Below are 24178 nucleotides of genomic sequence, written 5' to 3'. Positions count from 1 at the left end.
TTATCCCAATCGGGAATGCCATAGTCTCAGTAGATCCAGACGGTTGGGAGCAGTTGGGACTCTTGTGCGGTATTCATATAAAAAAATCCTATAATTACTAGTATTAGCAATTTTTTTGTAAATAATGTTGTTTGACTTATTACTCGAATTATCGGCATATTTTTTTGTAAGGTTATTTGACTTTAAGACCTAGAAATATTTGTATGTTTTTTGTAGATAACGTTGTTTGACTTTAAGCCCTCGAAATAATATGAGAGTTTGGTGGAGATTGCTGTCTTTGCTCCTATATCCCTCAAATATGATCCCAGACTGAGGGATAACAAATATCTCAAGACACATCCACTGCGGGGTGTGAGCTTGCCGGAAGAGAGAAGCGATTCAGTACATGGTGGTGACGAAGATGGCATTTCCGAACATTTGGGGCGAGACGCAGGCGGCGTGGTAGTGTCGCGGGGGTGGGAGGCTCCAGGGGCTGGGCCAGCTGTCCGCCTAGCCTACCTGTGCTCCGCCCGCCAGCGAGGTGACCCCGAGGCGGGGCCGGCCCATCACCACCGAGGACTGCATGGACGTCATGGAGGCGTTGGAATCTGGCGGCGAGGTGGCCCGCGAGCCGTGCACGGCGCACGAGCCTGGCCGGCGGTTGGACGGCGAGCGGGACACCTTGGACAGCGGCGCAAACAGCCCGAAGCGGGGGCCGCACTCAAAGTACCTGGAAATAGCACTTACAGTGTAATATAGGGAAGTTTGAACATCATGGCTCTTATCTTCAAAACCAAAACAGAGTTTAATAGAGGAAGCGATACTATGCCACAGGAAATTGAAGAAATTAGAAAAAAGGTTAAATAATAGAATGAAATAAAGAAATCAGTCTGGAACTAGACAGAAAATGTATCCTATGCAATTATCAACATGAGCAACAACAGCTCCACACATCTTTGATGATGCTATGTGGAGGGTCTTTTAAGGAAATGAAAGAGAGGAGGTTTTGGGAAGGAAAAAGGTATGAAGGGTGGGTATGATCTGGGGATCAGTATGTCCAGAAGTGACATATGAATCTATCCCTTGCACTGCGATGCAAGACGTTGGGTCGAGAGAGTCCGGCTGGGGAGATCAAAGGTCTTCCTCAATCTGCCTCTCCTGATCCGGTCCGTCACACAGTTGGTGGGCAGACACAGCGGCCAAGATCTGGACAAATCTCTCCCCATGAACCTGGGCACCCATGTTAAGTCACCAATCACTTGGGTTGACCCATGGCAGAGGTGTTGATTTTCCAAGGAATGGTTTCTGTTGAAGTTTTTAATTTTTCAAAGTTAATAAACCAGCCCATTGCAGACTGAGGCGGACCTTTTCCCCTCCACGGAGCCGTCATTCTTGCCGATGGGGTCGTCCAGCTCCACGCCGCACCACTGCCCTTGGGCAAAGTCCGTGGGGCCCACAAAGCGTAGCGTGCCGGCCTTGCTGCCCTGGCTGGACGAGACTATCACACGCTCACCCAGACGGAGCTCCGCCGATACTGTCGATGTGCCTGAACATCAAAAACGGATTAATAAGATAAAAATAGAAATAAGGACATGGCAAATTACTGTTTTTCTTTTCTTGTTTCTATGTCTGTTTATAAGTCCATTTTGAAACTGTAGAACTTGAATCAGAAAGAGATAGGGGTTGGAGATAGACAAAGAAATGAGACAATTCAATCAAAAGTTCATATATTGTTGAAACCCCAAACGGACCGAGGAATTACTCTATACAGATAGAAACTCACTGGGGGAGCTAGTTGGACTTAATTCACGTATTGTGCCCAATGTCACATTGATGGGAAGAAGGCTCAGAAACGTGGGAAGACACGTTGTAGAACCAGAAGACACAGCCGAATAATCAATAACAACTGGTTAAACTTTATAAAAGAGTTGTCATTGGTTACTAGACAATGTCTCCTGGCTCCACAACGTGACTTCCGAGTTATCTGAAGCTTCTCGTCAAGATTCAAGAAATAAAGTAAAATATGGAAAATAGCATAATGGGCCTATGGCCTGAGTGCGTGCAGTTACCGAGATTTGAACCTGCAACAAAAATCTTGCTATTTTACCATGGAGGTCATTACAGGAACCTTATTGCTAACGCACCATCATTTTCAAGAGCTCATTTATATTTCTCGTGTAATTCTTTACAGGGTGTAACGTGTAACAGCACGTCCCCGACGGATTTTAACCAACGATTCCTGCCCATATTTGGAGTAAAAAACATACAAAGTCATTTTGCTGTCTGATGATTTATTGTTTTAGTTAAAAAAAATATGTTTCTGTCACACGTTGCCACTGATCACACTGCTACACTTCACAACGAGATCACGTGATACGTGCTCTCTCTCCTTTTATACGGAGCAGCTGGAACGAGATGGAGTGCGTAACATAAGACCCGCTAGGCTGTACCCAATTACTTAGTAGCGACGTGTGATCACTATCAAAATGACATGGACATGTTTTTACTGATAATATGCTCTGGAATCGCTGCTCAAAATCCTTCGTGCTGTATCTGTATAAATAACTACTAAACTGCTTGCAAATATAATGCAAATATTACTTATTCTACTGCTGAAGCTCCTCATGCTTCCGTTCGGTGACACCGACCGCTTGGCGCGCGTCGGCGTGATTCTCTGCGCGGGGGAGGCCGGGGTGACGGGCGTGCGGGGAGCGGGAGAGGCGGGTGCGCGCAGCCCCGAGGGCGGGCGGCTACCCCCGTTGGACGCACCGCAGCTGCCCATCTCGCTGCCGGGCGAGGAGGGCGACGGCAGGTCCAGGGGCTCGTGCGTGAGGCGCGTGAGCCGAGAGAACACGCCGCGTCGCGACTCGCACTGGAAGTAGCGGACGCCGGCCACGGACCCGTCATTTTTACCTGGAGATAATAAAACATACATAGGTAAGTAATAAGAGATGCATAGACTGCGTGGAGGATTGGAGCATGACAGGGAGGACTGGAGGTGAAATGCGATGTAAGGCAGGCAGTGGAGATCATTTTTTAGAATGGTCATTGGTCAAACCCCATCTTGGGATGTAGAGTTTTGATGATCAGTACCTATGATACTAATTATGTCAGATCTGGTTGTATTGCCACTGCCATTGTAGGACCACTTTTGTTCATATTATATGTAAATGATATATTTGAAGTTGCTAAATACGGGGAAATTGTCTCATATGCAGATGACACAGTGCTTCTTCTAAAAGCAAACACATGGTTAGAACTGAACAAAAAGGCTAATTCAGACATCAATGAATTGAAAACATGGTTTGACAATAACCTACTAACGTTAAACTCTAAAAAAACACACTACGTACCATTTTTCATAAACAAACCAAATACGCCGCATGAAATAAACATTCGAATTCACTCTGCACCAAGCACTCAACAACACCACTGTAACTTACTATGTACTAATATTGAAATTAAAACTTCAACCAAATATCTAGGGATCACTATTGACCAATGCCTAAAATGGATACCACATATTATAACCATTCTCAAAAACAGAGTACGAAAATTAACCTTAATTTTTAGCTGCTTGAGACATATTCTAAATAAAGAACTACTGAGAATGACGTACTTCGCATTCTGTCAATCCATAATCCAATATGGTATAATAGGATGGGGGGGCGCCTATAAAACTCACACACAACCTCTTTACATTGCGCAAAAACTAATAATTAAAATAATATTAAAGAAATCATTTTTATATTCATCTGAACTCATTTTCAAAGAATTTAAACTCAGAAAATTAAATACTCTTTTCCTGTATCACGCAACCTTACAAGTTTACAAAGATGATATCCTAAACAAAACCGTACCATTCAAAAACATAGCAAATCTCAGGCAAAAATACATGTTACCAATTCCGATTTGTAAAAAAACTTTGGGTCAGCAAAACTACAAATACTTAGGAACAAATTTCTTCAATAAATTGCCAGAAAATATAAGATCACTAAATGATAGTTTCAAAGAATTCAAAACACAATTAAAAAAATATACTGAAAACCTAAACTAAATTTAAAAAAATAAAAGAAAAACAAAAACAAAAAATTAAAAAATTAAATAAAAATCTAAGAAACTAAACAAATAATACCTCATCCCATACACACAAGCAATTGCTTTTTATGGGAGAACATTGAAAAATAATCAATATTAATCATATCATAATATCTTATCTTATTACTAGTGAAATATATATAATGTATATCACACATTGTAAATTTGTTTATTGAATTATTGAATTGCACAGAGTCATTAACAAATTAATTGACAGCCTGCCATAGTCGCCACTATTAAATTCCATATACCGACCAGGAATATATGACAAAATGTAACATTATTCTACAAGACATACGCAACCCACTCAGTATTTCAGTACCCAATAGGATGCGTGATCTAGGAAAAAAGTTTGGGGGTACTATTGATATATTTACTGACACCATTTACATAAATAAGCGTAATCTATACCAGCACTTGAATCCTACAAATTATAGTAGCGTTGGTAATGTAGTTTTAGTGATTTGTCTTACACGTAGTGTTGTTCTAGTTCTAGTTCAGCTGGGCGTAAAACCTAATAAAACATAAAGTAAACGCCAAGATGGTCCCAATATCGAGGCTCAAATGCACCAGTAACATTCTTTCTTAGGTGTTTTGTATCATATTGTAATATTGATCGGAGGATTATAATGATTGTTTCAATATTTAATCTGTAGTCAGTGCTCATTTTGACATCCGATCGAAATATTTGTATAGATGAGGAAAAAAACTTGATTTTTTAGCCAAATCTTCGTGTCATGCCTAACTACAACCAATTTCGACGAAATGATGCAGCTTGACTGTTAAATCGTTCATGTAATGCAAATAATAAATGCAGAAACATCAGTTTGTTTACCTGAACAGCAAACATCACATATGCTAAAAATCCACATAATTTTCATGTAAGCAAGTTAATGTATTTTTAGCATTATCTATACCTAAATTCAAAACCAATATGATTTTTTTAGCCCCAATCTTAACCCACCTCACAACGCTGCCCAACCGGGTGGCGACATAGCTCCCCTGCCGTTACATTGTACATTGTACAGTAAGGTGTTAAAAAAAAAAAAAAAACGCATTTTTGCACTTTGCATATTGTGAAGGCATCCACCGATAGGTCCGTCAATGTCACACATTCTGGAAAGATTGTGGAAACAAAAGCTAAATAATAAACGGCTGAATGTGAATAAAATATAAATAATCAAAGGTACCAACCAATAGCTTCGTCCAGCACGACTCCTGCCCATTCCCCCGGAGCGAACTGCGTATCCCCGATGTAGGCGATCTGCCCCGGTTTGCTGCCTCCCACCCACACTCTATCTCCGATGATGAAGCTGTCCGTGTCTTCCGTCAGCACCACGCTGTGATCTAAACAGGCAGGGCACAAGTTGGACATCTGCACGAAGGCAACAAAGGTTCCACCAACCCAGGGGTTAATCATTTTATAACAGTTGAAGACTGGATAAAGAAAGACTGTTACGGAAAAATCTGGGTTAAAAGAACAAAATTAAAGGTAAGTACTATAGAAGCAGCGAATATTCGGCCACTATCAATGGCATACGGTCAATTGTTTTATTGTTTCAAGACTCGGAGGCTTCTGGCCGGATAGTGAACTTGATATTCGACCGAGGCCGTAAATCTGAGAGTTTTTTTACATGCACTTACATTATTTATATCACTATAAACAGGCATAACCTAATGGTAAGTAAATACATATAAGGCAAAAGCTTCAAAAAGTTCGTCTTGAACCGAATAGGCGGCAGTTTTTTTATTAGTGCGTTCCATCTGATGAATAGAAAATTAATTAATTAAATTTAAGTATTTTCGAAATTATGCCAAAATGAATATTCGCTGCATCACCAGTAAAACAGAAGTAACAGATGAATTGACTGTTGAGAAATAAAAAAAAGAAGGCTAAATAGTAAATTGATTGGAAATTACTTCATTTTTAAATTAAGAAACGGGAAAGACATCTGAAAGTTACAATGATTGTGTCTATTATTGTTAAATACAAAGGTGACAGCATTTTTTTAAAGGGAAAGCTGAAAATAGAAGCAAAAAAAGAAAATGCACAGAGGAATTAACAAAGAAGATGCAAGGATCCAAGACAGGCAGGAGGAGAACCATAGAAGCCCCGTGTTCAATACACAATACACAGTACACAATGTGGGGGGTGCTCACCTGAGGTCCGCCTCAACCCAGCCTCGCTCATCCGGCGCGGATGGTGCTCCCAGAGCGCGTCCATCGAGGTGACGCTGTACGTGCTGCAAGCTGTCACACCACACAACACAACATAAAGTGCTAAAGCTCACACAACACACACAGGTGCTAATTGCTGGTTAACAACGACTTGTGAATATAAAGGAGCCAGCGGGAGACCTCAGACATAGACCATGGAAAGAAGCTGGAAATCCCGCTGATGTAATAGGCAATAAAACAGCGGCACTTTGGAATGATTGATAACTAACCAAAAGAAGCAAATGCCATCAATCTGCAGCCCTGGTGACAAGCAAATGATGAGCATTGCGAGCCAACAGACTGCCATAAGCTTCTGAATGAAGTCATGCTGATAAATCACCGCTGTCATTTGCCTACATCTTCCATTGTAAAGGTCCAAAGTGTTCCAGCCAGCGACCCAGCTACGTGAGATCACAAACATGTAGAGGCGTAATGGCACTTTTTGTGGGAAAATGGTAATGTTCGACGGAAAGCGTTACTAGGTTGTGGAAACGGACAGTTACTTGTCCCACGCAATGAGAATTATTTGATAGGATCGCCATGTCCCCGTCGATGTAATTGCGCGTGATTATCATACCATCACATCGCGGAGGACGTAATGATAACTGAAATAGTAAATGCAACGCGCGAGAGAACCCAGTAAAATTTAAATAATATTGTTCTAATACGAGTTAGTTATTCTAAGATAATTTCAACATTTCGGAATGGAAGCTTGCATTAGGTATGGTTGAAAATAGACAGAATCCAAATATGGAAAACAAAGTAGAAACTGTGTGGTCCAGTCTCCAGTTGTAAGATAAGAAACGAGAAAACATGTAATACACATTACACAATAAGAGGATTAGCATAGGAACAATGGTTTTCCTCGTGAGAATAAGGAAGCAAAAAGAAATACGGCTTGCCGATTAAACTGCCGCAAATATTATGATTCAAGATATAAAAATAAAGATTTTTAGTACCAAGCACAAAATTACCAATTTAATGCTTATTTCGGTGCATCTTTGGAAAATTGTGCATAAAATGTTATAGACTAAAAATTTTAAACAAATTAATGCCACCTTCTGAATTCTAAACGACTCTATTCCATAAATTCGCCAATTCCGACGGACATAACATTTTCAGAACGACGACAGAACTCCCACATTCTAAATTTTATTGAAATATTAATTAAATTAGCGAGATTCCACCTGTCAAAGAGTGCCAGAACGCCTTATGTTATAAACTGACATATTCATGGTAAATGTAAATATTGGGCATAAAATTTTAGCGAATATCTACATTTGCTATGAAATAATAAATTGTGTAAGTTACATGCAAAGCAAACATCATGTTAGATACGACAAATAATATTAACAATTTAATTATATACAATTAAATCTAATTAGAGTCTGAAAAATGTCTTAATTGAGTAAGGACAAGTTAAATAAACTAGTCCCAATAAATCTCACAGTTGTTGAAATTGCGAGATTTAGGGTTTGACAGTTCACAGTTTAGGGTTTAATCATTAAACAACTATCACTACGGGTTCATCAACCTTCAACAATCGATTATACTATATAATTATTATTCAAACATGTCTCAAACTGCAACGTTTTGGCGTGTCACATGCGAATAATACAATCAGCAAATACATCTTTACCACGTACGATACGTGTTGGCACTGTCAAACATTACGCAAAAGAACATCATGAGATCAATAGAGACGATCAGTCATTATACAAAGAACACCCAAGCGTTCTTTTGATAAAATAATATTTACACATGCAGCAATAGCATTGAAAATAGTTTAATACTTTAAAATTGTTTTATTTTTAATGAATTCCCGAAGAGTCCCACAAGGAATACTTTCAGGGCCTGTTTTATATTATGGCTAGTATTTTAATGTGTGAAGGCTGTACGTAGACGACTGATTTAAATTCATCAAATAATGCGTACTCATCTTGTTTAAAATACTTTTTTAATAATTTAAGTCAGTGTAGTGTTTGGTGAATGAACTAATGTTTTATTTTGATTGTATCTACGAGTGAATTAGGGTTGCCAATACTCACTAGAGGGCTTGCGCTCCCTCGAGGGAGTTCTTTCTCCGTACGATCCCATTCGCTGGATGGCTCCAATCTCAGAGCTATCTTCGTCAGCCTCTTGCACGTCTGCGGACCACATGCAATAACACCACGGTAATGACATCACAACATGCATACAGGGGACAAACTAAATGGTACAAAATAATAGGACACACCAAATAGTGCAAGATAATTACAAGGTGTATAAAACAGATTTGAGCCGAACAAGAGATTTAAACTGAATTTAATAATTTCTAAATGAATCAGAAAAAATGTAAAAAAAATATTTTATGGGGTAATAATGATTAGTTGATCAGATAAATTCAGTTTCAATCAAATGTTTGGATATGAGAAAAATAGAGTGCAAATCTAGGGTTGTACCTGGAATGGAGCTAGCGACCTGCTCTGACAATTTTTATAGCAATAAATGAGAAATGAGTTTTCTTGGTCAGATTCTATTTAATGATAACAGTAATGTCGTTGGACTCTATACGTGTGTGCGCGAGTGTAACATTTAATATTGATGCCGGTCATGTAATACAAGAAGTTTACGCAAGTAGACAAATAAGCCCGAAGCGTTGTAAGTCTGAGTCGTGACTCATTCAAACGTGCTCCGAAGCCTAAATTAGACAAGACCACGACCATTCATCAGCGAATGTCGCCCCGAGCACACAGAGCAGGGTGCAGTGGTCAACAGTCAATAGTACCATATTGGGCAAATTAAATTGGAATAAATACATACACGACTAATCGAATAACACCACGGATGTTATGAGACTATTAGCTAAGTCCAAACATGTAATCATTTCCATATTTATTTGTAGCCAAGTAAATCTTTTGGTCATTATTCATTATCAATTTGTTTGTCTCAAATTTTGGCGTTACTAATGCGGTGATTTGACTTTTAAATGTGTTTTATGACATTTTAATGATAACGCCTATTCAAATAATTTGTTAAATTTACAGGCAAATCTGTTTTGGAAGAAGCTTACGTGAACAAAAGAGCTTTGCTCCAAGGTCGATTTGATTATTCACAGTTTAAAATCATGAAATTCAGATGTTTTCGTAGATATAATTATCAAAAGTGTTTGTTTCGGTTGAAGCGCTTTTTTGTATATATAGAATTTCATTAAAATTATTAAAAAATCTAAAAACAATAACCTCTAAGCGATGTTATGGTGTATTGTACCAGGAGACAATAATTTACTAAGCCCCGATAATAATTAATTTAATAACTAGTGGTAAGTGGATTAATTGGGACAGAGTAATCAGATTTGCATTAAATGACTTGCCTTTCGTCAGACCTGATTGGAGAAGCCAAGTGCAGAATTGTTAATTTACATTTGATCAAAATTGCGTCATTCTTGACAAATGACACAGATGACCAAATTACACAAATAAAAGGAAGCAAATTTAACGAATTACTGCAAATGTTCCAATGACAATGGAATGCCAAACTGGACGATCGTCATGAAAATGCAAATAAAAAACAACAGATGACTTAATCATTATACAGCTTTTTGAGTTCAATCAATAAACCCACATTTACACAAATCATTTACACATTTATTCAAGAATGAAGAAAAACAACAATTTGGCGAAATGAACACAACATCGCAGTGGCTTTTTCATATATTTTTTTAGTGGCCATTGATTTAAATTTATGAAAATAACAAGTTTTTTTTAAGCAAGTGAATTATTTAGAGACTGGAAGGCGTTTATTGATACAGATGTGAGATAAATCAAATCCGATACTGAAATAAAATAATGACAATGTTTAATGAAATAAACGGTGGTATTATTTTGGGATGAACCTAGATAAGATTCAAGCAAATTGATATTTTAAATCTATATAATATACGTTCATAAAGAAGTGCACTGGTGTAGCATTGTATTTCATGCAAATCTAGTTTTATTCAGAGATTAATTCAATATTGTATACTTGACCAAATGAGATTTCAAAAAACAACACCCCCCTACTTTCCCACCCTTTTTAATGAAATTTTACATGCTTGACGTTCAAAATAAGAGGAATAAGACTTAGATCTGATTTGTAAAAACTCTGCAAAAGCCCGGGCAACGGGTATAGTATAGGGCTGCACAACTCACACAAGACCATAGGTCTGCTGTGCTTTACATTAGTCCTTCGATGATAGCCCTTTTAATAAAGTTCACCAGGGTTGCCATTGGGTGTTTAGCTATGTCTCCATTCCACAAAGTGGCTCCCTATCTTTCTGATTCTACTTCCCATCGATCTTTTATACGCATATTTAATGAAATTCTATAAAACAAAAACGATGGTAGCAACAAACACTTACTAAAAAGCAACTAAACAAATAATTTGCGTGCTGATAGCAACATGTAGATGGAAAAGAAAGAATAAATGGAGGTAAGTCCTCAATACCAACCTGCTAAGTGTTTTCTGGAGTAGTCGTCACTGTACTTTCTGGCTGCGTCAGTCGTGGAGCCATCTGAATTAAATAGAAGCAGAAAACTCACAAAACCAAACGAAAACGGTGCAAAGAAGTGTTAAACGGAAGAAGGGGTCAAAAAATTGATGGTAAATAGAAGTTTAACTCTTGACAGGCCAAGATGCCAAACAAAACGTCTGTAACGAAGAGGGTCTTCTGACCCCATGCATTTTCCTGTCTTATGAGCTTTTAAACTATAGAAATCCCAATTATTCAGTCAATTATTAATGGTAACTTATGTATTTGCGCAAAATACTATGATTTGTCAAGTATTTAAGCTAATATAAGGAGGATAGTAATTTTGGGTACTACCTACTCCCCCACTTGGCTGCGGGATAGTTAATAAGTAAAATAAACTTTTATTGCATTTACTGAACATCGTTCTGTTACATCGCAAACTGAGTGTAAAACCTTTGTAAGTGCAACCGTATTTTTATTAAATTTTGCCAACTGTTGTATTTCACATGTTTTCAGTGCATTACAAAATCTACAGGAATTTTGATCAAATGTGATCAAGGGATTGAAATTTAACGTGTCAGTTTTATACACTACCAAAACATGGAAAATACGCTCAATTCAGTTTATATTAAGAGACGTAGTTTTTTACGCTTTACAGGATTTTACATGCAGGGTGCACTGTGTTTCTGCTCATAAATTAAAGTTTTTTTCCTTTCGGTTTACAAGATCATCGTATTATTTTTAATACAAAAATGAATGGAAAATAGTAGGTGTTGATTTATTTTCAAATCAGTACCTACGCAACAGTTCATGTATGTTACCTACATGTTATTATATACCATCAATACTTTGGCCCACCTTGCTGAATAAATCAGAATGAAAAACAACAAAGATTGTTATTAGCAAATATTAAAAAATAAAAAAGACATACATATAAAAAAGAAATGCAAATAAACTAAACAAGTTGCAGAACAACTCGATGGTAATATGTACATGACACGATAAAAACATAATCAGAGGTGTTAATTGGACAGACCATGTAATTATTATTAGATCAATTCTCGGAAGCAAGCCACAACTTGTATGATAATGTACTCGTATGATAATTATGATGACGGCTATTCAGGGATATTAACGACTGTAATTGAAATGCATTAGTTTGCACCTGACTGTCGAAAATTGAGATAATAAATATTACGTAGATTCACTTTGTCGGGTGCTTGAGTATCACATCTACCAAGTCCCGTCACGTACCAAAAAGTAATGTTACATCGGATCTGATCGAAGTTTCGATGCGAGTAAGCGAACAAAGTAACTTTGTACAGAATCTGATCGAAGTTTCGATGCGAGTAAGCGAACAAAGTAACTTTGTACAGAATCTGATCGAAGTTTCGATGCGAGTAAGCGAACAAAGTAACTTTGTACAGAATCTGATCGAAGTTTCGATGCGAGTAAGCGAACAAAGTAACTTTGTACAGAATCTGATCGAAGTTTTGATGCCAATAAGTAAACAAACTAATATTGTGCAGAATCTGATAAAGGATTTATCTGATTTAATATAAACCATCTAAACAAACTGAAACTAGAAATTATCCTGTCTGTTTCGTCGTACCGACAAAATTTATTTCTTCAAAACACAGAATTATCCAGTCATAAATACAAAACAAAGTAGGTTCATAAAGTTAAACCAAGCCATTCCATAAATTTTGCAAAACTGTCAGACTTCAGTGTCAGGTAGGAAAAACCCATTTGTTTATGAGATACATTTTTAAAGCACAGTTCACAGAGAATATAAAACAACATTTCAAGAATATAAGACAATTGTAAGTATGTACTTATATATTTTGATTAAAGTTCAATTACGTAGAAAACAAAATAAAATAAAAGGAATACAGGGTGTTAAGGGATGCACTTGACTTAACCAGTGATTCCTGACGTTATTTGGAGTAAAAATGTAAATTTCAGAAATCACTGGTTAAAGCAAGTCAAGTACGTCCCTTAAAACCCTGTATATATTACAGGTATACAAAGAAACACGTAGGTAGAGTAATTAATACAATCTTCTCAATTTCAAAGAATAATAATTAAAATTTGAAGAACATAAACTTTGAATAAAATGGGCGGAGTCTTACATCGATATTTCACAAAACAAAGAGGAAAAAAAATCATTGAAGATTGGTTTTCTTGCAAAGCCAATCTGTAATTTGGTGCCATTTTTTTTAACCTCACGGAGCATAAGTCAAATTAATTAGTTTCGTTCCATGTTCAGCGAACAATATGATTAATAGCCGAGATCAAAATAATATTGGTAATCATCAGCCATTTATCCTTAGCACGTGACGATCGGCATTTTGATTTATGTGACTAGTAAAAAAACGTTAAACTCATAGTAAAATGTTAAAATGTCGCGGATGAGATAATAGAATGCGCATTATTATTTATTTATACTTGTAATGTTTTTTTTATAATGTTGTTGCGGAAACAAGAGGCTAGTTACGGGACAGCTTTGATCATCGAGTCATACAATGGATTTCTATTATTAAATATAGCAATTTAGGTTGTGCCTCTCTGTCTGTAACTCCGGTTCAATGAACTCAAGAAGTTTTGCTTTGAATTTAAGCCCCTTTTGTTTGTTTCGAGAATCCACACAAGCGATAAAGTACCCACCTAAAATATAATACCTACATGGTGTCCGGGGATAAAGTGCATAAATTTCGGAGGTGATTCAATATGATGTTAGAAGTAAAAAAGATAAATATCTTTTTTAGAAATTCCAACGATTTAAAGTTGTTTTTAGATTAAAAAAGTTGAATTGTTTGTACAGAAAAATATATTCTATAAAAAAATATTTTTGTACGGGAAAAAACAATGGAATTTTATTTTTATTTATCTTTTTAACTTGTACCGTCATGTAGAATCACCTCCCGAAGTTTGTGCACTTTACCCCGAACACCCTGTATTTTTAACAGAAAATTATTTCAATTGCCAATTTACAAATTGGAACTGATTCGTTGGGAATTTAGAATATCCCCATGAATGTTTATATGTAGATGTATAAAACAATAATGTTTTATTTGTAGACGAGACACGAAGAAAAAAAAATAGCCTAAAATTAGTACAATTTGACAACCAACGCTCTAACACCGAACGACCGGAATCTACCGAATCCCACCTCTGCGCCTGCTGTGAGATATTTAATTAGTACGCAATTTTACACCTCTGTGACTATCCCGTGATTTTTCACGGGTCTGGGTTAGTACTCCATAATGACGAACCGAAATTTCAAATAGAAACGTGTGAAAAAATTAAAAAAACAAAAATGTTTGAGGATTAATCTTTTCTAAATTATATTAAGATGACGAGATATAAGTCTAACCTCGGAAGAAAACGACGCTATTACAAATGATCCAAAGATTAAACAATAATTATATTACGTGCTATTGAAAAACATCGAAAAATATAAACGTTATTGCTCTCAAAGGTAAAATACATCCCTAAAGAGAAGAATCATTGCTGCTGAATGGACAACACAACCAAAACAGAAACATTCTAAGTAGAAACAATATTACTGAAAACATCTCAAAATAGAATAATTATTTCTGACGGAAAAGACAGACCGGTTTCATATATATATGTCATATTTATATGCGGGATTTGCCAGGCTGGGAGTATAATTTCGATCGTTGAAATTAACTAATCTAATAAAAATTACTTATAAAAGAAATGATAAAATATCAAACCCTAACGCAAATCACACTGACAATGAAATGGTAAATGAACAAGAAACCAAGCGTATTAACACGTAGTAAAAACACTTCAAATTACGTTGAGTAAACATTGTTCCGGTACTGTTTGTTCAGCAATCGAAAAACAATTTGCGCAGCGACCGCGGTACAGAGAACAGTCAAATACTAAGTATAACAGCACCAGCAGTATCGCTCTTGACCTTGCTAATGAGAATGATTCAAATCGTGGGTGCGCAGAAGATCACAAGCAAACGAGATAAATAATAAAAATAATTACTGTCCGTGTGTTAAGTTCCTGTAATTAACATCTTGCCTCGGATGCTGCGGAGAGGTAACGGAAAACTTCAGTCGCACTTCACTCCACAAATTACCAAGTGTATTACTTAATGGATGCACTAATATAATACTGTGGTCGATTGCTTCGATGACCTCATGAAAGAAATGAATAAAGGTCTAACGAAATTATGCAGAAAGATCGTTTTGATATCTATAAAATCTTAAAGTCGCCTGCTTAGCAACTATCCCCTCACCATTCCCACTGTCCTTCAGATTGCACGTTGTATGTAATGAGCTGCTATCTGTTAATGAGTACATTTTAAAGTAAAAATTAAATCCATGTACTGTTCCGTTTCCACCAGCAAGATGCTCTGTTTCCCCACAACTCAATTAAAGTAATGTTATCTTACCATACCAACCTTTCCCGCAGAAGACAGTTTTTAAGAATAAAAAAACATAGGATCTTACTGTTCAATTTTTCACCGAGCCACTCACACTCTGAAGATAAAAAATCTAGATTATTTTATTCGTAATGTAAATGTGGATTGGTTGGAAGTAACTGCTACGAGGTCAATATTTTATATACCATCTTGAATATGTAATGTATAAAGTGTTAAAAAAATAAATTATCAAATGTGGGTATACATCCAAAAGTGGATAAATAACGGAAGACAATGTTGACTGATTGTTCATTCATTTGATGACCACACAGAAATTAAAACTTTAAACCATTTCATGAGAAAATTTTCCATCTTTCAGGAGGAAGACAAAACATTGCACAGAGTTTAAAAATAACAACATGTTATCGCATTTTGCCATAAAACCATTGTTATAAGTTATAAGGTAATAAATGTCATAACAATGCTACAATTATGGTAGATGAAGATAACGTGTTTTTATTTTGTAGCTACGAGCAATGTTAGGTCTTTCTTAAAAATTACAATTATTCTGATAACACGGGTTTGGCGTGTTTTCTATGTTACAGTTTATTACAAAGATTTACAAGTTCTGAAATTTACGTTTAACCTTTAATTATTGAGAAAATATTCTAAAAACTTGGAGGCGATGTATATAAAACTGTCTGTCAAACAAGAAATGAAAATAAAACAGGAACGCACCTAAATTTGCATGGATAATCAGAAAAACGTTTCTAAAAACCTGAGTAATTCTAAAGGCCAATTAGAAGAGATTAGACAATGAACAAATTGGATAATTGGCCGTAAATAATCGGCAAGTTTTCATAATATTGAGCATTGAGCACATGCCTACGTATTTTACAATACCTGATCTGTCCAGAGGGGCATTAATTTGATCGTATTTCATTCATAAACGAACACAACAACTTTACGGTCGGCCCCAGGAGTGTCGTCATGGATAATGTTATCGTGTTATAATATTTAGAATATAATATGTAAATTGATCTGGAGGATGATTCGTTCGTTGCTCGCTAGCTAGGCAGATGTCACCTTTGGAGAAAAACTGCGCATTCATTACCTCTTATACCTATGAAGCATTTCAGAACAATCCTTAACACATCAGAAATATTGTGTGTATCAGGTAGCGAAAATTGTCGAACGGTGAGTTCTAGCATTATGAAAATGAACAACTCATTCTGTTTAGAATTTTTAGGTCGATTGAGTTAGAAATAAACATTTAACTGTTAAAAAAAATTGATAAAATGCCATATTATTCGTTAATTTTTTTAAAGCTTTTAAATTGACTGAAAAACAAGGCGGGTAGTAAAACTAATATCTGTAAATGAGCAAAAATATTGACGAACGTGAAATTATGCAAGAAAAGGAACTCAATTATTGCTTCTGTAATTACGTGAAAACGTACATAATCTTACAAAAAAACTGAATGACTAACAAGCAACAAGACCCATCAGAACTTAGCGATTAAGATCAGATCATAAACTATGTATGTCACAATTTAAATGTCAACCAGATAGACAGGCAAAAAGAATCACACCATCGGATAATACCAGATTTTATTCCGACAACTCATAACCGTTGGTTTTGTATGGAAGATTGGGTCAGTATCACAGTTGACGGTATTTTTAGACCAAATCACGATCAGGGTTACGCAGTCCATTCATGTAATCGGGTCCAGCGCCATTCTTAGTATGCTTGAACACCTTGAATAAACCGATCAATTAATCCTTCTTGATTGTGATTGGCTAGTTAGAGGTGTTTAAATACGACTGATGTGTCTGCATCAGAGGTAAACCCATAGGCAACAGTGATCTATGCATATAAATATATAATACCAAGTCCATTCGTGTTCGTAAATTAATTACTGAGGTATATAAAAGGATCCCTGGGGAATTCCTGGACAACAATACTTAAAATTAAAAACCGGTTTCTTCAAGAATCATCAAACACGAGTCTCAGTGCAGGTACTCTTGATTCAATTTTATCATAGTGGTGTAGGTATATTTGCGCATATGTAATGAAATAAATTACTGGAGAACCACGATGTTCAATATGTTTAGCTAATTAACGTGCTTAGCCACACTTAAACAAACTAAAAAAATACCTTCGATAGGCGCCACGATGTCGGCTACACTGTTATTGTAAATGGGATTATATTTTGAACAGTTCTAAATCACGAACGGTGAGCTCATATTGTTGGTTCAAAATTTGTATAATAATAATTATTGTCTTATACGAAGAAATAATAGCGTTCTTGAGCGACGTCGGGTAGTAAAAGTAGAGTCTTCACAATAAACACAATATATTTTAGGTTAATTCATAATCGCACACTTCGATTCACAACCTACGTATAAACAGATTCAAAACAAGATTCTTCTACAATAATACGACGCCAAAGTCAAAAGGGGGTCGTGGAAGAAAATGACACAATAATCATTTTTATTGTGTTAGCGTTCTTATGCAGCCATTATAATGACAAAAAACTGGCTTTTATAACAGTAATTACCAATCCATTTCCGCTGTGCCGTAATTACCTCAAATCATTGTCAAGTTCTACGCTGCACATGAATGCATGGTGCAGTATACTTTGATATAACATGTTACAAAACAGTGCCACGACAAAAGCACCGATAACAATAACGCAACGTAATGCCTGACCCTGAAAAGCGGGAGATCACAAATCCGATATTATTTATACAAAATGGTGAAAAAACCAGTTCGTGTTTTGGAACGGTGACCTAGACCCAGACGGCTGGCCATGGAGAGACTGTAGAGGCCAGGTAGTATAAATAAAACAATAATGATGAATGAGAATCCAAGTAGCATTAGGCAAAGAGAAAGGCAACCAATAGACATTTTGACAAGGCGTTTGTTATTATTTTTTTTTGTTTTCAAAAGGTAGTTTGTCGTAGCTGCATTGGATAATAATGGATCGATATTGAGTCTAAACTTATTGATCTTGGTAGCAGTGTGATTTTTGGCTGCCCCTTAGCCGTGCCTCACTTTCTTGTTTTGAATAATAAATAATTAATTATTCAACTGGGTCGTATTCTGCATCTTTATCTGGTGCCCTCTCGTATCGGTATATGTTATTAGAACTATCTTCATCCTGAAAATTGAAGCCTGGGAAAAATGTGGAACTGCATCCTTTACCTCGTTTTTCATCCAAATTTCCTTGGCTCCTCATAATGTCACAAAGATATTGAAATTTCTTCTATTTATTTACGTCCAGTGAGATGTCGTAATTTTTGTCTCTAAATATCAATCTGTCTGTCCATTAGTATCTTAGTTTTTTTGTTTGTTTTTAGTTTTAATATTCTCCTGAAGTTAAGGGTACTTCTGTAACCGGTGGAACAATATGTTAAAAATAAATTCATTTAAAAAAAATACTCGTTTATATTGTGTTATTGTTTTCGTGTTCAGGTTTCCATACTGCACAACTATTTTATTCATATCACTCATTAATGAAAACAAAGACATTTTTTCCGGGAACGTTCCAGTTTTAAGTATTTTCATATATCATACTGAGAATCTTATTAAAAACCACTGGCATAAAACAAATTGGGCCTCTCACATTGATCAACGTGTAACTGATATAATCTGTGGGCTGATTGAATCGAAATCGATTACCCGCGGGGATCCCAAACATCTAAAGCGCCACAAAGGAGATAATAGTAGTTGGTTGTATTTCTCGATTGTTGTAACTGATTTGATTAAACTACATCCCACGCGGAAGTCAGATGAGCAACAATGTGTCATGTGGACCAGGTATGAACTAATAGTAATTGCTATTTGCTATACTTATTATATATTGTAGCTATTCATGGGTATTTTCAAGGTCTTCATCTAAGATGAAATCTCAGACGTGGATTTTAGTTCTGGGCGAAGAGATATTGTGGTTTTTTTAAAAGGTTTTATAAATGGTGGTTACTTCAGTAACCCCACGATGGAACAAATCGTCACCGTATTTTTAGGTGTAAGAATAAACAAAAAGCTATTACAGGACTCTTGGGTCTTAATCTATGATGAAATTTAAGGATGTTTTGAGAATACAGGGAGGATACATCAAAACGAACCAAATTGAAAGATAAATTGAAAGAAAATTATGGCACTTACAACATCCGACGCCACGGAATAAGTATTAATAGAAGATGGATCTTCAGAGTGAATGACGGGAATATGATGATAGGAATTACAGCCCACACGGAAATAATGGCTCTGCAGCAGTTTTTGATGCGGTCCCGGCGGGAAATCGTCATTTAGCAACACAATGATCATCATCAGAGACCACTTTCCACTTCCACTTCCACTAATGACGCTACCAAGTTTAGTGGTAACACCAATTGGAGAGTCACACTGCATAACAACAACAGAGGGTTAGATAGGTAGATTAAAGTACTAAACTTGTACATTAACTATCATAATATATCATTACGTACAAGCCAGGAAAATAAAATATATACTAATAACATCAATTATTTACTATTGAGGAGTTACTATTGCCTAATATAAGATAAGATAAAAATACATACCTAAAAATAGAAAAATTACAACACCATTGATAAAAATGTTGTGGTTTTATGAGTAAAAGCTTGTGAATTCGAAAGAGAAATCGGATCTGACCACAAACCGGAATGGATAAAGGAACGCAATTCCAGGAAAGAAAGTGAATGTAATAATGATGAATCTTTTCTAGATATTATTTAAAGTAGGGCACGTACATGACCGACGTCACGTCATCATAATCTAAACCAAAAACACTTAAATGGAAGAACTGTGGTATGTCTTTTATCATTATCCCATTATATTCCATTTTTAGTGGAGTCAACTGTCCGTCTTTTGTCGGGTACGGTTCAAGATCAAAGGTAATTGATTTACGATCTAATATAAGTCAGTACGAGTGGGCTTTGAAATCCATAGAAGCATAAAATAAATAGCGTATTTTTTAAATTTTCAGAATTTACTAATTTAAGATTCATTTTTGCAAAACTTTACGTAAATTTACTAATCTTAGACATCTCAGAGTTTCAACGTCAAGTTGAACTTAAAAAAGGGTAGAACAATAACAAAAAATAACGCAATAATTAGGCCTTAGAATGTGTTATATTATGCGCGCATACATTGGGCGTAGCATGTACGTATTATATGTTGGGCTGACACTCTACGCTATAATCTTCTCCAGGAGAGGGGGTCAGATCAATTGGGGGACTGCCGCGCAATATCATTTCTTTGTATGGGAGCTGTCACAGCCGCGTGATTACGGCGCTCCGTAAATTGTTCTGACCCCTTCTCCTGCCGTAGGTAGGAGAGGGGATCGAATAATTTTCAAATATAGAATGGCTAGCAGATCACAGCGCATATCGTAGCTACTTGTAGCACATCATCTTTTTAGGTGTGACAGGTCTGTATGGGATTGTATGGAGAGCAATATGGAGTTATATGTATAAAACCCTTTAAACTTTTAACTTAATCTGTCACCCCCTTTATAGTGGATAAAGGTAAAACACACAAACATACAATAGCTTTTATTTAAAAAAAACGGACAATAGATAAAGAGAATGATTCAGTAAGGTCAAATACATGAATAATAGTTTCAAGTACGATTTGCCACGGTTATGAGTTATGACAATACTTGACAATATCCTGGCAATATTTTGCAAGAAAACTAGTTTTTAAATTAAATTATTTACGGATATGTGGAAGTTGTTCGTAGATCGATGCAGTTTCACAATATCTAGAGTGAATTGGTTCTAAATGTGCAATTCTTTCATCAAAAACAATCTATCGATATGTCTCGCTTTAGTTGTTCGATTGAGACCTCAAGGGGCGTGCAACATTGTGCATGGGTCTCTCCAGCCACGTCTGACATTTCCCAGTCAATTAACCTTTGACGATAGATTGAGAGAAATTAAACGATTGGACATGTCAATTAAACGTCATCCTTTGCGGTGAGATATCTGCGGAGATCTGAGGATTGTACCGTGTGATGTAACCGAAGTGATGTATTGCGACATTAATGACCGTTGGTAAAAGGAGTCGTATGATTAATTTCAATGCGAAAAGTACAATAAAAAATATTGATTATTATTCCATGATAAATGACCTTCAATTTTTCCAGAAATAACAACAATTTCCGAACCACCATCAACATTTATAAATAGACGAATCGATTTGTGTAGATTTTTAATACGGAGCTTTAGCATGCTATGACCAAAGAAGGATTCTCTTAGTCAATAAATAATAAATATCGCCATCCCGATTTTGTACGTAATCAACAGGAGCATATTATTTTGTTATTGTACGACAGATCAATTATCTATTGTACTGTAACAACATTCTTGACAGGTATACAAAAAAGATTTAAGATTATTTAATTAAATTATTTACTGTGGAAATTTCGGCTGCATGTGATTGCATGATCATTTCTCAATAAAATATTAGAATATATCTGAACACGTGTTAACGCAGGTGCCCTTGCCCGAATAAATATAATGGACGAGATGCGAAACTATTATTATTTCGAAGAACACGTGTTCCGACTTCCTCATAAGATATTCGTGCTTTACTGATAGTTTGTTATGAAATTTATAGGCCTCAAGTCCAATTTTTAACAGGAAAACGAATAATTTGACGAAATTTTTAATAAATTAATAATATTTCATATCAGTAAATTGTCTCCGTGTAAGGCTGAAGTTTTCATGAACGTATATGTATAGCAATCTAAAAGGACGATAGTGTTATGACACCAGCAGGCGATTTGCCGGTCAGTTTTTGACTTTCTGAGCTCAGTTATCGGCTAGAAAGACAGGTGCTTTTCCCCATTATGAACACGGCAACATAAGTAATTGTAACAACATACAGTGGAATAGTTCCGGTTATTGCTAGTAGTCGTCGTAGCCATAGAATAAATATTGAAATCAATTATTATTGAATGGAAAACAGTTCTTACTTGTAAGGGCAATTTTACAAGAAAATTAAAATAATTTACATTCAAGTTTTTAAAATGTTACACGAGATACTGCAATAAATTAAGTGTCAATTATGATTATCTAGTACCAAGAGAATTTATTCAAATTATCCGAACGTAGAATATTTAATGACTTATTACATAAAATCATAAACGCAATAATTGACAGCCCTGAACTATTATACTTGATTTCTTTCCATATCCCTCGCTAACCAATATCTACCGTATTATTGCGATAGCTCCAACACGGAATCACAATTGTATACTCCCGTTCAACGTATACAGAATTTGAGTATTGTTTATAAGGATGTTGTTAACGCACTGAAACAGAGCTTAGTAGAATTTATATCGGCAACCAGAACAACAAACGTAATTAAACAAACTTATTTTATTTTTGTTATTTGTTTTTGGGGTATTATGCCGTGTTGCGCTAACTCCTTCTTTAGCCAACGTTTCGGACAGCATTGCAGTGTCCATCATCAGGGCAGATGTGTTGACACAATGTTGACACGTTGTTGGCTAAAGAAGGAGTTAGCGCAACACGGCATAATACCCCAAAAACAAATAACAAAAATACTTTTGGCCGTGAAAATCTTAAATCATATTAAACTTATTTTATTTATTCTACTATTCAGAATCTACTATTTTTTCACCTTGTCTATACAGTAATTTGTTTTTGCAATGTTATGCTAATTTAGATGCTCTTTGTGTAGAAAAATATACATGTAAAAGCCCAACTGGGCGTGATATTAAAATTAATAAAATAAAAATGTATGTAAAACCGCACAAGAGTCTCAACTGTTCCCAACCACCTGGATCCAATGAGACTATGGCATCCCCAATTGGGGTATATTGTGAGGATGAAGGAAGTGCGGATGGGCAGGAGGTGGGGAAGAGGAATGTAGAGAAGTACATGGCTATCCAGAAGTGATCACCAACCTACGTTTCAAATCTGAATGGTAGTCCTACACCAGGACGATACCGTGCCGCAATATACTATATATTATTTTTAATGAGTAAATTTGTGAAGTAACACAAATTAATGCTAGTCGGGAGCCTTAGCCCTCGATCACGGAGGCCATGGAGTAAAAAATAAATATCAAGATCAATAAATATCACCTTCAACAGAAATGCTTACTTATTACATTTTAATAATAAATTATCGTATAAATGAAAATGTGCGAATAATTTCTCGATAAATACAAAGTATGCGGTTTTCACACTACCATCTGCATTCTACTCCCACACTTGTGTCTATGTCATGCATCAATCGGAGATCACATGAACAACTTCATAATAATTAGTAATAATTAGTAATTATGTAGGTCACCGAAACCTATGTCGTGAATTAATGAGAATTGACGCGAGGCATTTACATTTTCAGTCAAAGGCTTTGAAATTTACTAAATGTTTATACATGTGGCAATAGGGCGTAATAATTACAATCTTCAAGATACGATGAACAAATTTTCTCAATGTTTTCATCGAAAAGAGGTGTAACTACCTACAATAATTAATTAATTAATCCTTTGGGAGGATATTGGAGTGAAACACGTTGGAGAACTATTGGCAAATACTGTTTTTTACATTTTCATTTTCAGTCAAAATCTTTGAAATTTACTAAATGTTTATACATGTGGCAATAGGGCGTAATAATTACTATCTTCAAGATACTATGAACAAATTTTCCCAATGTTTTCATCGAAAAGAGGTGTAACTACCTACAATAATTAATTAATTAATTCTTTGGGAGGATATTGGAGTGAAACACGTTGGAGAACTATTGGCAAATACTGTTTTTTACATTTTCATTTTCAGTCAAAATCTTTGAAATTTACTAAATGTTTATACATGTGGCAATAGGGCGTAATAATTACAATCTTCAAGATACGATGAACAAATTTTCTCAATGTTTTCATCGAAAAGAGGTGTAACTACCTACAATAATTAATTAATTAATCCTTTGGGAGGA

General features: G+C 35.8%; 1 protein-coding gene across 7 annotated transcripts in view; it reads right to left on the bottom strand.

The window, feature by feature from the left end:
- The window catches only part of CLIP-190 (Cytoplasmic linker protein 190), a 176335-nt gene that overhangs the window by 30847 nt on the left and 121310 nt on the right, over positions 1 to 24178 (bottom strand). For 2 of the 7 annotated variants that reach the window (XM_089634202.1, XM_089634206.1), the window contains 7 exons: positions 10763 to 10825; positions 8343 to 8441; positions 6238 to 6327; positions 5272 to 5424; positions 2581 to 2892; positions 1345 to 1525; positions 499 to 709 (listed from right to left, as the gene is read on the bottom strand). In XM_089634202.1, the coding sequence (XP_089490328.1) occupies positions 499 to 709; positions 1345 to 1525; positions 2581 to 2892; positions 5272 to 5424; positions 6238 to 6327; positions 8343 to 8441; positions 10763 to 10825 (1109 nt within the window). The remainder of the gene's footprint in view (positions 1 to 498; positions 710 to 1344; positions 1526 to 2580; positions 2893 to 5271; positions 5425 to 6237; positions 6328 to 8342; positions 8442 to 10762; positions 10826 to 24178) is intronic. The other 5 variants (XM_089634205.1, XM_089634208.1, XM_089634207.1 and 2 more) reach the window with 3 other exon arrangements.

This window comes from Hesperophylax consimilis, chromosome 8, assembly GCF_061612785.1.
Source record: "Hesperophylax consimilis isolate HC1 chromosome 8, BYU_Hcon_1.0, whole genome shotgun sequence".
In the NCBI taxonomy this organism is placed as follows: Eukaryota; Metazoa; Arthropoda; class Insecta; order Trichoptera; family Limnephilidae; genus Hesperophylax; species Hesperophylax consimilis.
This window is presented reverse-complemented; position numbering and strand designations above follow the sequence as displayed.